General features: G+C 61.7%; 1 protein-coding gene across 1 annotated transcript in view; it reads right to left on the bottom strand.

Annotated features, from left to right (window-relative positions):
* MYO1F (myosin IF) overlaps positions 1 to 11,722 on the bottom strand; it is a 13,025-nt gene extending 1,303 nt beyond the window's left edge. The window contains exons 1-24 of the mRNA XM_019472550.1: positions 11,717 to 11,722; positions 9,923 to 10,060; positions 7,878 to 7,967; positions 7,301 to 7,395; positions 6,584 to 6,671; positions 6,264 to 6,353; positions 5,968 to 6,099; positions 5,752 to 5,886; positions 5,527 to 5,659; positions 4,949 to 5,145; positions 4,671 to 4,751; positions 4,374 to 4,460; positions 4,121 to 4,207; positions 3,673 to 3,840; positions 3,512 to 3,597; positions 3,041 to 3,122; positions 2,842 to 2,948; positions 2,397 to 2,495; positions 2,179 to 2,323; positions 1,879 to 1,993; positions 1,020 to 1,189; positions 742 to 887; positions 265 to 411; positions 34 to 182 (exon numbers count right to left, since the gene is read on the bottom strand). Of these exons, the coding sequence (XP_019328095.1) occupies positions 34 to 182; positions 265 to 411; positions 742 to 887; positions 1,020 to 1,189; positions 1,879 to 1,993; positions 2,179 to 2,323; positions 2,397 to 2,495; positions 2,842 to 2,948; positions 3,041 to 3,122; positions 3,512 to 3,597; positions 3,673 to 3,840; positions 4,121 to 4,207; positions 4,374 to 4,460; positions 4,671 to 4,751; positions 4,949 to 5,145; positions 5,527 to 5,659; positions 5,752 to 5,886; positions 5,968 to 6,099; positions 6,264 to 6,353; positions 6,584 to 6,671; positions 7,301 to 7,395; positions 7,878 to 7,967; positions 9,923 to 10,060; positions 11,717 to 11,722 (2,773 nt within the window). The remainder of the gene's footprint in view (positions 1 to 33; positions 183 to 264; positions 412 to 741; positions 888 to 1,019; positions 1,190 to 1,878; positions 1,994 to 2,178; positions 2,324 to 2,396; positions 2,496 to 2,841; positions 2,949 to 3,040; positions 3,123 to 3,511; positions 3,598 to 3,672; positions 3,841 to 4,120; positions 4,208 to 4,373; positions 4,461 to 4,670; positions 4,752 to 4,948; positions 5,146 to 5,526; positions 5,660 to 5,751; positions 5,887 to 5,967; positions 6,100 to 6,263; positions 6,354 to 6,583; positions 6,672 to 7,300; positions 7,396 to 7,877; positions 7,968 to 9,922; positions 10,061 to 11,716) is intronic.
* Positions 11,723 to 12,630: the final 908 nt, after the last annotated feature.

The raw sequence follows: 12,630 nt of genomic DNA, 5'->3' as shown, positions 1-12,630 counted from the left end.
CCCCCGCTACCCCCCAGGCACCCTGGCACTCACTGGCATTCCTGGGGAGCCCATCCCCGATGCTGACTGTAAGGGTTTTCCCTCCGGCTTTGAGGGTGGCCACGTCGCCCTGTCCTCTGACGAAGATGACGTTGCGGGTGCCGCCACCGCCCCAACCCTCCTTCTTCACCCGAAACTGTAGTCTGGGGGAGAGAGAGGGGCCGTGAAGGCCACAGGGATGGGACCCCATCCTGCTTTGTCACCTCTCCCGGCCTCCATCCTTACGTGTCCTTGAAGGAGAGGCGCAGCTTGGTGCGGGTGAGCTCCTCGTAGCGTTTGCACAGCAGGCTGATCAGCTCCGTCTTGAAGATGGATTCCAAGAAATTGTCGGCATCATTCTCGTGGAGGATGAAGAAATCATCCTGCCTGGTGCTGGGGGAGCAACCCCAGCGCGGGGGTGTCAGCGGGGGCAAGGCTGGTGCCAGCTGGTGCTGGGGGGGAGCCGGGAGACCCTGCTGAGCCTGGGTCCAGCCCGAGCAAACGTGGAGGGTGATTTAGCTGGAAACCTCCCCGGCCTCCAAAGCCCCACCTGCAAAGCACTCTGCCCATGGCCCAATGCCATGGCCCAATGCCCTGCTGCCTCCACAGGCGAGGGGCTGGGGCCTGGCGGGGGGCACCAGAGCACGGAGGGGCTGGTGGAGCTGATGGGTGAAACCCGACAGTGTGGACCCCTCCCCGCGGAGCCTGTGCTAAGGGACGCACCTCAGTGAGACGCCGTTCACCGCCTGGAGCTCCACCTTCTTCTTGAGCACCTCCTTGATCTGCCCCTTCTCAGGACCTTTCTTCACCTTCTCCCGCCCGATCAGGTAGAAGTACTTGGGGGTGAGGATGAAGTCCCGCTTGATGGGCTGGGAAAGGGCAGGAGCAGGGGGTGAGGGGGTGTTTTGGGGGGGGCACGAGCCCCACACACATCCCATCCAAGGGCAGCTACCACAAGTCATGGCTTGGCCTGTCCCAAGCCCCCGAGTGGCTCCATGTACCTTGAACCTCCGGTCGTACTTAGTGATGGAGTCAGCGAAGTCTATCCGCTCCCGCTTGGCCAGGAACTGGCGCAGCTCTGGCCGCTCCTCCATGCCCAGGTAATCGCCCACGAAATTCCTGTTAATGCTGTTCCTCCTCCGCTCTTTGAAGTTGTAGAGGATGTTGGAGGCTGCACGGGACCCCGAAACGATGCCAGTCGGACAGGGCTCTGCGCCGGTGGCTCGGCCCTCGGCTCAGCCCTCAGCCCCTGCCTGCCTGCCCTCCCAAACCGGCTGCAGGAGCCGTGGGAATCATCGCATGGACTGTGGCAGCAAGAAGTGGGGCTCGTCTTATGCCACAGGAGGAATCTGAGCTGCTTGAGCTTGGCTGGCTTCAAAACCCGTTAATCGCCCTCAAAAAAACTTGTGCTGTGGAAGGGAGGGACCCAGCTGTTTTCTGGGTTTTCCCACTTGATTTTTCACTGCAAGCTTGGGAGGGTGGGAAAATGCCTGTGATGGGGTCAGGCGGTGACCACTGGCCTTTCCCATCCTTCTGCAAATGCTGACTCTCAGCTACTTCTCTCCATCTCACTGCGGGCAATGAAATGCCGAGAGACAGCGAGAGGCTCCGGTTTCTGTCCTACGGCCCCTCCCAGGGCTGGAAATAGGAGCAAGAAATCCACACCCTCCTTTAAGATGTACGAAAAGACCCCGGGGCATCTCATGCTCCAGTCCCTCCTCACCCCCCCTCCGCGTTAGTGCCACAATTAGGAGGCTGGCTGCTGCTCTCCTGCTGCTCTGGCAGCTGGGCTGTCCCCAGCAAAGGACACCCTAAAAGGGGTGCCGGGGTGCCGGTGTCCCCGTCCTTGCCTGGCCTTACCCTCCTCTCGCATCTGCTCATACTTCCGGATGGCGACGTGCCGACGCCAGGCTTTCTGGATCACCCGGGCAAAGCCGTCGAATTTCCGCTCCCGCATCTCTTCGAGGAGGAAGAGCTGGGGGTGACAAGGGGTGTTGAGCCCGGCCGGTCGGAGGCCCCCCAGCCCCCATGCTGTATCGCTTCTCCCGCATGTCGGCACCCCAAACCCTCCCCAGCGTTGCCCAAAGCGATGCTCGGCTGCGTGCAGCGTCCCCCGGGGATGCTGGGTTGTGGGGCGAGAGGTAGAGCCGGGTCACCTACCGATTCGGGGTTCTTGACAAACACCTTGCTCCGACCCATCTGATACTGGTCCGGGTCCATGTTGACGGAGCGCAGCAAGTGCTGCACCCCTTGCCGCTCGTCCCTGCGCCAGGATGGCCATGTCTCGGGGGTGAGGATGGCATAGCTGCCGGGACAGGGGACGTGAGTCGCGGCCGGGCCGCGGGGACCCGCCATCCCCCATCCCGGTGGTCGCTCACCGTTGCAGGAATTTGTGGAAGAGACGGCGGTAGGCAAAACCTGCCCGGCGCACCCGGATGTTCTCCTTCAGTCCCAGGTACTCGACTTGGTGCTTCACCCTGCGGAGCCGGGAGGGACACGCTTGGCATGGGATGGCAGGTCGGTGGGGGACCTGCCCAGACCCCTTGGCCACCACTTTGCATGGGGATGCCCTCAGCTGTGCACACGTGAGAGCATCTTGGGGTTCAGATGGAGCCTCTGCGTGATGCATGTAGAGAGGCATGTGTGTCCCCGCATGCTCCTCAGCACTCACCTCTTGCTCCCCTGGGTCTGGGGGCAGCACAGAGGGACCAGCCCGGGGGTGCAGTTTTTGGAGGAAAGTCAGTCCTGGCCACATCTCCATGGCCGGGTCCCGTTCCCCGGGCTCTGTGGGCTCACTGATACATCGCGAGGGGCCTCTGTTACCTGCTCTCCTCCCAGTCCCGGGGTTTCTTGGTTTCGTTGGGCTTGATGCAGCGGATGTAGTGTGGCGTGCACTTCATTAGCGTGTTCACCAGGTCATTAGCCTGTTTCTGTTGCAAAGATCGACCTCTGTAGCGTTAAAGGCGTTGGTGGGAGCCCATCACCCTGCTGCAGCTACTGTCCTGCAGCCTCCAGGATGTACCTTGATTTTGGAGCCCGCGGTGGTCGGTCGTCCCTTTTTGTCAGAATCAAGCTTTTCTGGGAAAAGCATCCGGATGAAACCACTGAAAGGCAGGTGACAGTCCCTGGGTGAGAGCCGCCAGGCTCCCCAAGCTCAGCAGGTGCTGAGCTGGAACCAGCTCCAGCTCTGCTTTCTGCTGCTGAGAAATCCTGGACCGTGGCTGAGCCTCTCCCCCCTGACTATCCCCAGGCTGGGCAGGATCGGTGCTGCTGGGTGAGCACCCCTCCGCCCTGCAGCCCCTGGGTGCCACTGCGCTCGATGGGGGGGTGCCACCGGTGCCTGCAGGGCGATGCAGGATGCTAAGCACCCCGAGCTGCGGCTCTGGCAGAGGCAGGACCAGCAAAGCTTTATGGTCTGGATGTTGAGGATGCTGCCCTCTGCCCCAGCCCTCTTGGGGTGGCCCCCCGGGATCGCGGCGCTGCCAGGACTCACTATTCGCTGCTCTGCATGAGCTCGATCAAGTCGGTGAAGAGCACGTCCCGGTTGCGCTCGCAGAAGCCGTTCACATCGTAGGAGACCTGGGGACAGGAGGGGAGCTCAGCTCCGTGCCGCTGTGGCCAGGGCCGTGGGGTGCAGGGTGTGCGGTGCCATACCTTGCCTGCGTAGTGGTGGATGACGAAGCCCGAGCTCCAGCTGTTGAAGTGCTCGTGGGTGCCCACAGCTGCCTGCAGCTTCTGCAGCAGTGTCTGGTCTGCCCCCTCGCCGGTGGCATGCATGGTGGCACAGACATCGTCCAGGACACTCATGATTCCGGGCGGGTTCTGGGAGAGGGAGAGTGAAGCCATGCGTGTCCAAAGGCTGCGAGCAGGGCCAAATCCTGCATCTGGCTGTGCTCAAGTGCCCCGCACTGGTCAAAGCTGCTTCATGCTGAACTGCAGCTTAGGTTAAGGACGCAGAGCTGCTGCTCCCCCAAGTATGCTCCCCGGGCAGGACCAGCTTCTGCCACCCGCCCTCGACAGCACCCAACCCGTGCGGCACCCCTCTCCCTGGGTGCCTCAGCTCCCCGAGAAATCCTCCCCTGGAGGAGGGGACCCCACTCACCAGCTTGTTCTCTATTAGGTCGCACACCACCTTGTTGTTGAAGTACTGGATCTGGGTCCACTTGATCCCCTCCTGCACGTATTCCTCCTGGGGAAGTGCAGGGAGAGACGGGTGGGCCCCTGACATGTGGGATATGCTGCAGCCACCTTGATCCGGCCGTGGTGCCGGGACCGGCTGGCGGCGGGGGTGCAGGGTGCAGGAATCGGGGTGCTGGTGCAGCCTCGCAGCCCCCCCAGCCCAGCCCCCTCCATACCTGCTCTGCCTTCAGGGTCAGCTCTATGAAGATCTGCTGCAGCTTCTCGTTCACAAAGTTAATGCAGAATTGCTCAAAGCCATTTTTCTGCAAAAGGACAAAAGATGAAAGAGAAGATGGGGCTGTGTTGGCTTCTGCTCCTCTCACCGCATTGGGGGGGACCCCAAACAGCAGAGCCTTTGGGCGCTGCTCCAGGGACCCTTCTTAGGGCCATCGACAGCTAACAGCCGCTCTCCTTGCTGCAGGAGCAGGGAAGGACATTCCCCAGCTGGGCTCCTACAGCAAAGCACCACATACCTGGAATATTTCGAAGCCGTAGATGTCCAGCACCCCGATGCTGTACTCCTCATACGGCTTCTGCATAGCCCGGTTGATAGACTACAGGGAGAGATGGGATGAGCCACCTTCACTGGGGGCGTAGGGCGGGGGGGCCGGCTGCGTGCAGGAGCGGATGGTGAGCATCATCTCCACGCCGCGGCTGCGCTTGGCCCAGCCCGGGCTGCGTGCAGGAGCGGATGGTGAGCATCCTCTCTGCGCCGCGGCCGCGCTTGGCCCAGCCCACCGGGACCACACACCTCCACGAGAAAGTCGAAGACACGCGCGTAGAGCCCCTTGGCCAGGGCGTCCCGGGTGTAAGCCGCCTGCTCCACGTTGAGGGTGACAGTGATGGACTCGGAGCGGCCGCCCCACTTGCTGTCCATTTTCCTGCTGGTGACCTTCTCGTTGAGGCGGTCCTGGTCGATCCCCAGCAGGTAGGCAGGGAAGGCCAGGGCTGGGCAGAGTGGGGGGGCCGGTCAGGGCTGCCTGCTCCCTGTACGCCCCAGGCACGCTGCCCGCAGCCGCTGCTGGACCCCCCAGCCCTGTCCAAGTGCAAAGGACAGCAGCAGTGCAGCGACTGGCGACGTGGGACATGGTCCTCCCTCTGCTAAATCACAGCAAGCGACTCCTGGCATCTGTCCCCTTGCTAATTAAGCTCTGGTTGTGCCATTTGCTCGCTGCCTCAATTTCCCCATGTCTAATATGGGGAAGATGCTGATGCTGCCTCTCTCCTCTGCCAGGGGATTTGTGCTATGGAGAGTTTGCAATTCATTGCCAAGGGTCTCTGCGAACATCCCCACTTGCCCCCCCCTTGCAGGGGGAGCCGGCTACTCACAGTCAGCATTTTCCACCCGAGCATAGTTGCCTTCCTCCCGAAAGCTGATGTTTCCCAGGTGGAGGATCCCCGCCACGATCTGCAGCACTAGCTGCTGGTCCTCGCCCCGGATGCCGATGACCTGCATGGCGTTCTGGGGGCGTGGGGAGCCTGTCAGCCCCTGCCCGGCCGCAGCCAGCTTTGGGGACTCCCAAAGTCCTCCCAAATGCCCTCCCGGGCACTCACCATGGTCTCATGGAAGTCGCTGCGGTCATCTGTGCCCTCCACCTGGTACGTGTCCGACTGGTTCAGGTAGTAGTAATAATCCGGGCTCATGATGCCCAGGTTCTGCCGCTGCTCTTGGGACGCCCCTTCGATGAGCTGGGAGAGAAACGAGAGCTGCAGTTACCCAGCCCCTGGCCTCCCCCATGGCAGCCTGGGCTGGCTCCGTGCCCCCTGTACCTGATAGTAGATGTGGAAATTCCTCTCGCACTCGTTCTGGCTCACCACCCGCGACTTCTCCAGCAGAAAGTTGGAGATCTTCCCCCCGTCGGGTTCGCCACCCCGGCTGAACTGGATCTCGAAGTACTTCCCCTGCCCCGGCACAGCTCCCGCTCAGAGCAGTGGCCCTGGCCGTCAGGACTCCTCACTCCCCCCAGCCCTGGCTTCTCTTCCCCCTTCTCCCGCCACGCTAGGAGCATTGCTGGGACGGATTCTGGCCATGGCGCTGACCCTCTGCACCTGCCCTGGTGACTTACAAAGCGGCTGGAGTTGTTGTTCCGGACGGTTTTGGCATTTCCAAAGGCTTCCAGCAGCGGGTTGGACTGCAGGATGATGTCCTTCACGTGCTGGGGGTAGAGGAGGGAGAGGGCTGAGTCGGGGGGGCCGCACGCCTGTGCCCCACTGCAGCAGCCCTGCCTCGGGGCTGGGGACAAACCCGGGGCTTTGCGTGTCCCCAGCCCTGGAGCCGGGGCTGCTCCGTGTGCCATCATCAGATGGGGGGAGCCAGGGGCCAGGGCAGTGGGGGGAGGTTGGGAGGTGAAGCAATGCGTGGCAGTGCGGTGGGGGGCAGCCATACCTGCACTTTCTCACCACCCCCGGACACTTTGGAGATGTAGCCCATGATGTATTTCGCTGCCACCGTTTTCCCGGCCCCGCTTTCTCCGCTGTGCAAATGTCAAAGCAGAGGAGACGTGAAACGGCCCCACCAGAGTCACCCGTCCTGGGGTGGGGTGGGATGCTGGAGCAGGGCTGGGGGGTGATGGCAGGTGACGGGGGCTGTGGCCTCCTTCCTGCCACATACTCTGAGCGTGTGGCAGCGCTAATGCCCGGGACGGGGCTGCCCGGGTGCTCTGGGATATAAGCGGGGCCAGAGCAAGGCTGGGTGAGGAGCTGCTCCAGGAGGAGACGCTGGATTTCTTGTTGCTGGATTTTGGAGGGGAGGAGGGAGAGTTGGGAGCCTCAAGGGGAAGCCTCTGGCCTTGCCCCACATCCTGACCATTTTCCTTGCAACACTCAGCCGGAAAGGTGCATTGCACAAGGCTCGGTCCCTGCCTGGGACAACCCTGTCTCAGCCCCGCCTGGTGCTCATGGCCCAGGACGCCGGGGTCCCTCCAGGCACCCCCATGAGCAGGGTCCTCCAGGATCCACCACTGGGCTTCAGCCGCCTCTTGCCGCTGCCCGGCTGCTGTGTTTAGCCGGGATGCCCCCAGGGTGTGGGGAGAAGGGGTGATGGGGACAGCCGGCCCCGGAGCGGTGGCACGGGGTCTCCGGCTGCGCCCCGCGTACCCCCTACCTGATGATGACGCACTGGTTCTCCCCGTCGATCAGCATGTTGCGGTACATGTTGTCGGTCAGGGCGTAGATATGGGGAGGATTTTCATACTGAGCCTAAACGGGGGACAAGGGCAGCAACGCTGAGCACAGAGCAGCCATCAGCTCCCGCCCTGAGCACCCTCCCCAAATCCCCTTAACTCTGCTCGTGCATTGCACAAGGCAGTGGCACACAGCAGGGATGGGGAATTAGTCTCTTGCCACAAACATGAGCTAATCAGCAGCATGTCAGATGTTTTTTCGACTCTCCCCTCCTCCTTGGGAAGCTTGTTGCAGCAGAGCTAGTCACTCGGGCTGGATTTTACCATGTTTGGGTTGCTTTGCTGTATATTTCTGAGCTGAATTTCCCAGGAACGTGGATTTGCTCCTGAGTCTCGTTACTGACTCTCCATCAATGTGTTTGGGAGCACTGACCCCTGCAGCACCCAAAGGGCTGGGGAGGACAGTGACACTCATGGGACACCCCCCAGGTGTTTCGCTCCAAATTAAACCCGGTGAACCCTTGGCCGACCCCGCCAGCTGGCACGCAGCAGCCTCACCGCCCCCTGGTACAGCTCGATCTCCCGGTCGGTGAAGTACGGCATCTGCTTGAAGGGGTTGACGGAGATGAGCACCGGCCCAATGTAGGTCTGAGTGGCAGGTTAAGGTCTCTGCGTCCTTTCCCATGTCCCTTCCCGCTGCCCCTTCCTTCCCAGGAGGCAGCATCAGTAAGAGCAATGGCAGGAAGGTCGTTGCGGGGGGTCCCTGCCTCATCCTGGAAGCTGCACCAGGAATACCACGAGGGTTTTCAGCTCGGGTGCAGGCAGAGCTGCTGCCATGACTTGGTGCTATCCCGGCCACGGGGACCCAGTGCTTCGCCCCCTCAGCCCCAGGGTGTCCCCCGCGGTGTGATCGGTGCAGGGTACAGCAGGAGCATCGCCTCAGCTCCCTGGCCTCTGGCTGAGGATCGGCTCCAGAAGTGGCATTTCCAGCATCCCTCCCGGAATTCGCCCTCTGCTCAGCTGCTCATGCTCCATCTGCGGCTTTTGCAGCAGGAGACTGTCTCCATTTTACAACCAGGGAAACTAAGGCACATAGAGGAAAGAAACCACCAGCTCCTGCCTTTCCCCGGCCACCCAGCCACTCCGCCTCCCTTGGCCCCTGCCTGCAGCATCCCCGAGTCACCCAAGGGTGGGCAGGGGAATGGAAAAGTGGGGAATTGCGCCTGGAAATGATGCAGTAGCAGGATGGGGATGAGCCCCCAGTGCCCCAGGGCAGGTGCTGGGGAGATCGAGGTCGGGGACAGTGCCAGCAGGTTTACCCCGAGCCCTCGATGTCCTATTTTTGGCCCACCTGACAGCGGGGCGGGGGAAGAGCAGCTGAAGGGCAGGAAGAGAGGGGCTTTTCTGGGAAATGCAGAAGCGTGGGGCATTGAGTCACGGCTAGATGGGGGCCCTGCGCGCAGCAGCACAAAAAAAAGGAAGAAAGAGGCTGCGTCTGAAAAAAACAAAAGCCAACCCCAAACCCAACTGCTAAACACATTTAAAGCCCCAGGGCTGCCAAAAGAGTGGGGAGGATGGCTGCGTCACCGCCGGCCCGGGACAGAGCATCGCCTTGTAAGGACAGAGCCGCATCTTCAGGGAAACCACAGCCACTCGCAGCGGCGTGAGCAAGCGGCTCACCCCCGTGCTCAGCTCCACTGCCACCCAAGACCCCGCCGTGCCCTGCTCTGCGCAGCAGGGATTTTGTCCTCTTCCCCACCAGAGCCGGCCACCCACTGGAGCTGGGGTGCAGGTGAAGCGTGTGCGATGGTGCCGAGGCGCTGAGCTGGCCGCGTCCTCAAGCAGGTGTGGGGCGGGCAAGGCAAGGGCTCAGCACCTCGAATCGTGGGCGTGGGGACACCTCCCCATCCGCACCGCAGAGCCCGAGAGCTGCCGAGCCTCGTGCACGGTGCTCAGCAGTGCCACGTCTGTGATGGGAGCCAGCGACTGCAAAACCCTTTGGGCTGGGGGATGGCGCAGTGGGGGCAACACTGGGCAGGGTGGGAGCTTTGCACCCTGCGCTGGCTTGGTGGTATCCCATGTGGCCTGACACCGGTGGAGAGTGAGGGGTGGCACCTCCTTCCCGTGCCTGCAGGGATGCTTCCACTCCATCCAAGGTTTGCTTGGATTTGCTGTGGGTGCAGAGCAGCCAGGGCGCGCTGTGGGCATCTGGGGGGTTGGGTCGATGGCCACTACTGCCACCAGGGTCCGGCCCCTCTGGCACAGGCAGGCGGGTCTCCAGTGTGCAGGAGCAGTGGGAGACAGCAGATGAGGGGCTTTGTTCAGTGCTCTTTGCTTAGGGCTTTGTGGCCGCAAAGGAAGGACCAAAGTGGGTCTCGGGGCATGGCAGGATGGGGGTCACGGTTGCAGTGTCTCTGCCAAGTGCAACTCAGCTTGGGAACGGCAGCATTCCCCCAGCCGATCCCAATCTTGTCCTACCACAGTCTGGGGACGGGACACTCTGCAAGCATTGGGGCAGCCCCAGTTTGGCCCATGCCCTGGCAAAGCCTTGGAGCACAGCCCTGCCACTCCCCAGCCCTGTCCCGCTGCCTCGGGAAGGATACAAAGATGTAATCGTCCATAAAACGTTTCTTGAGGTTCTCCACGATGGCCTCCTCGGAGATCTTGGAGAGCAGGACCATGTCGTCCACGCCGCTCTGCTTGACATTGTGGCTCTGCCAGTGGAAGCGCTCCTTGCTGCCCTGCGGGGAGAGGGCCACAGCGACTGCACCGGGGCCACCACTGACGGGAGTGGGACTCCAGGCCTGGATCTGGCCCCAGCTCCCCCTGAGCTGCTGGTAGCTATAACTGGCCCCCACCCTAGCTGTGGCTCCAAAACAGGCACCTTCGGGTGGTGCAAAGAGGGGTGTTTTGGCCCTGCTGGGAACTCGCAAAGCTCAAAATCTCAGCGCTGCTGCACCTGGGGCTTGCCCCATCCCTCTGGCTGGATCCTGCCTCACCCCACGTCTGACACCCTGGAGAGGAGCAGATGGGGCACTGACAGCCTGCGGGCATGTTTGTAACATCACCCCTGCTCGTTACGGAGGTAATGAAGGACTAACGAAGCAGTTGCTGCACAGGCTCTGCTTATGAGTCAAAGGGGCAGCAAAAATAACCCAGGGGAAGGGCAAAAATTGCAGTCAGTGGGTGCATCCTCTGCGCCCCCGCGTCCCCTTTGCACTAGGGCAGAGGTGCAACTGTGTCCCCATCACCTTTTCCTCCCTGCACAGGGAGATGCCAGCACCAGCTTTCCAGCCGCCCCCCCAACTTGCCCGGCTCTGTCTGCCGGGGGCCGTGGGGCAGCAGGAAAACTGGGCTGTGATTTAAGCCCTTGGGGGGCTAAACAGAGCCCTGGGCTGGGAGGGGAGGGTAAGATTTCACCGTGCAAAAAGAAAACTACTCAAAGGCTCCTTGTCCTTGATGCTGCAGAGGAAACTTGCTGAACACAGCTGCAGTGCCCGTGTGGTCCCCGGCGTGGTGCCCAGGAGGGGACGCCCCATCTGAACCTGCCCGCGGCTCCTCTGCACCCATCCCGTGGCCCCCGCAGTTCCGCTTTCACCCCAGCGCTCCCGGCACCAATTTCACTTCTCCTCCCCCCATCGCCCCGGGCCTCTTACTCTTTCCATTTCCCTTTTCTCCTCTTCCCCTTTTGCTTCATTTTCCTGCTGGCTCTCAAGATTTCAGGCCTCCGGACCCTGACACCTTTGCACCCTCCCGTCTGCCCCTGATTTTCGCAGGCTGCTTGCAGCCCCCCGCACCCACTGCGGGATGCTCAGCACAACCTGGCACCATCGTGATGGGGGATGGAGGGACCGTCATGGAGCACAGAGGAGCTCGGCAGCATTGTGCTGCTCCCCCCGGCCGCCTCCCTCCCCGCTGGACTGCTGGGCTTTGCGACCCAAAACACAATCCATGCCGTTCCAAACCCCAAGTGCAACTCAAGCCCCCATAGCCGGCAGAGGGGCTTTTGGCTTTGCTGTCCCACCACCTTCCCTTGGGATGCATGGACCTGGGTCAGCTCAGGGGGTCCAGGGGGGATCTGGGCTGCTCATGCAGCCTGAAACCGTGTGGGGAGCTCCTTCTCTTCCTCCTGTTTGTTGCTTATGGGCCTTTTTCTTGCCTTCCCCTCCTCTTCCTCCCCTCCATCCTAATAAGCCCCTGGAAAAGCCACCCAGAAAAATGCAGGTGGGCTCAGTCATCCGTTCCAGGTCACTGTGCTGTCACCCAGGGAGCTGTCGGTGACCCCAGGAGCTGCTCAGCTTCAACCCAACCTGGCCAAAACCTTGTGCTTCAGGTGGAGAGGAGCGGGTCAGGAGGAGCCCGGAGGGAGCCCGACACCTCGGTTCCCCATCCCCTACCTCCATCGCCGTGAGCCCTCTGGTGCAGGCACCCTGGGCTCGCGTGGCTGGTTATGGCACCAAATTAAGGCAAATATTAGCATTTCCTGTATTACAAGCTCGGTGCTTTTGAGCTGACACCAGAGTTTCTCCTTCAGTCAAACAACTGCTCAGAGCTGTCAGCGGCGAGCGCGTGCCTTTGTGACACCTCCTCTTCCTCCGGGCGCAGGTTAGGTGCTTCTTTCCTGGCTCAGCCAGGGCACCTGATGCAGCACAGCTGCAGGGAAAACACCAGCTCGCTTTAAATGAAGGTTTTGTCCCAGATATCTGCCGGGCCGTGGTTGTTTCCACCCTGTTTCTGGGAGCACAAAGTCTGCCTGGCTTTCCTCAGCACGTCCCGAGGGGTGGCACGGGGGGTTCATGGGGCCAGGGCTCACTAAGCTGGGTAAAAGCTTTGTGGGGAGGATGAAGAGGAATGATGCTCCTCGAAACCGCGGCATTGCCTGAGCTGCAGGCAGCATCCCTGCAGGGAGCAGGGGCACAAACTGAATTTGCTTTCAGAGATTTGGGGCAGCAGTTCCTCAGTCCCCTCCTCTGTTCCAGGCCAAAGCGAGGGATGAGCCAGAGAGCAGCAGCTCGACAGCTGCCACCACAGGGGTCCCCAGGGAAGGGGACTGATGGGCAGCCTGGACCAAATGCCTCCATGAGGCTATTTGCTCCTCAAGCTGAGCGGGGAGCAGCTTTCAGCAGCCCTTGGCCCAGGCTTCCAGGTGCAGTTTGCAGCCACTTTGCACAAGTGACTTTGCTCTGCCAGTGGCCCCATGCATGATGGGTGCATGCATGGGGACCTCCATCAGGACCCCCAGGAGCACCCCAGCTGAGGGCTGTGGGATGGGGACCGTCACCACCGCAGCTACTGCCTCTGCCCAGGGCCG

This window comes from Aptenodytes forsteri, unplaced genomic scaffold (assembly GCF_000699145.1).
Source record: "Aptenodytes forsteri isolate BGI_AS27 unplaced genomic scaffold, ASM69914v1 Scaffold308, whole genome shotgun sequence".
Lineage (NCBI taxonomy): Eukaryota > Metazoa > Chordata > Aves > Sphenisciformes > Spheniscidae > Aptenodytes > Aptenodytes forsteri.
The sequence above is the reverse complement of the archived record's forward strand: the minus strand, read 5'-3'. Positions and strand labels throughout refer to the sequence as shown.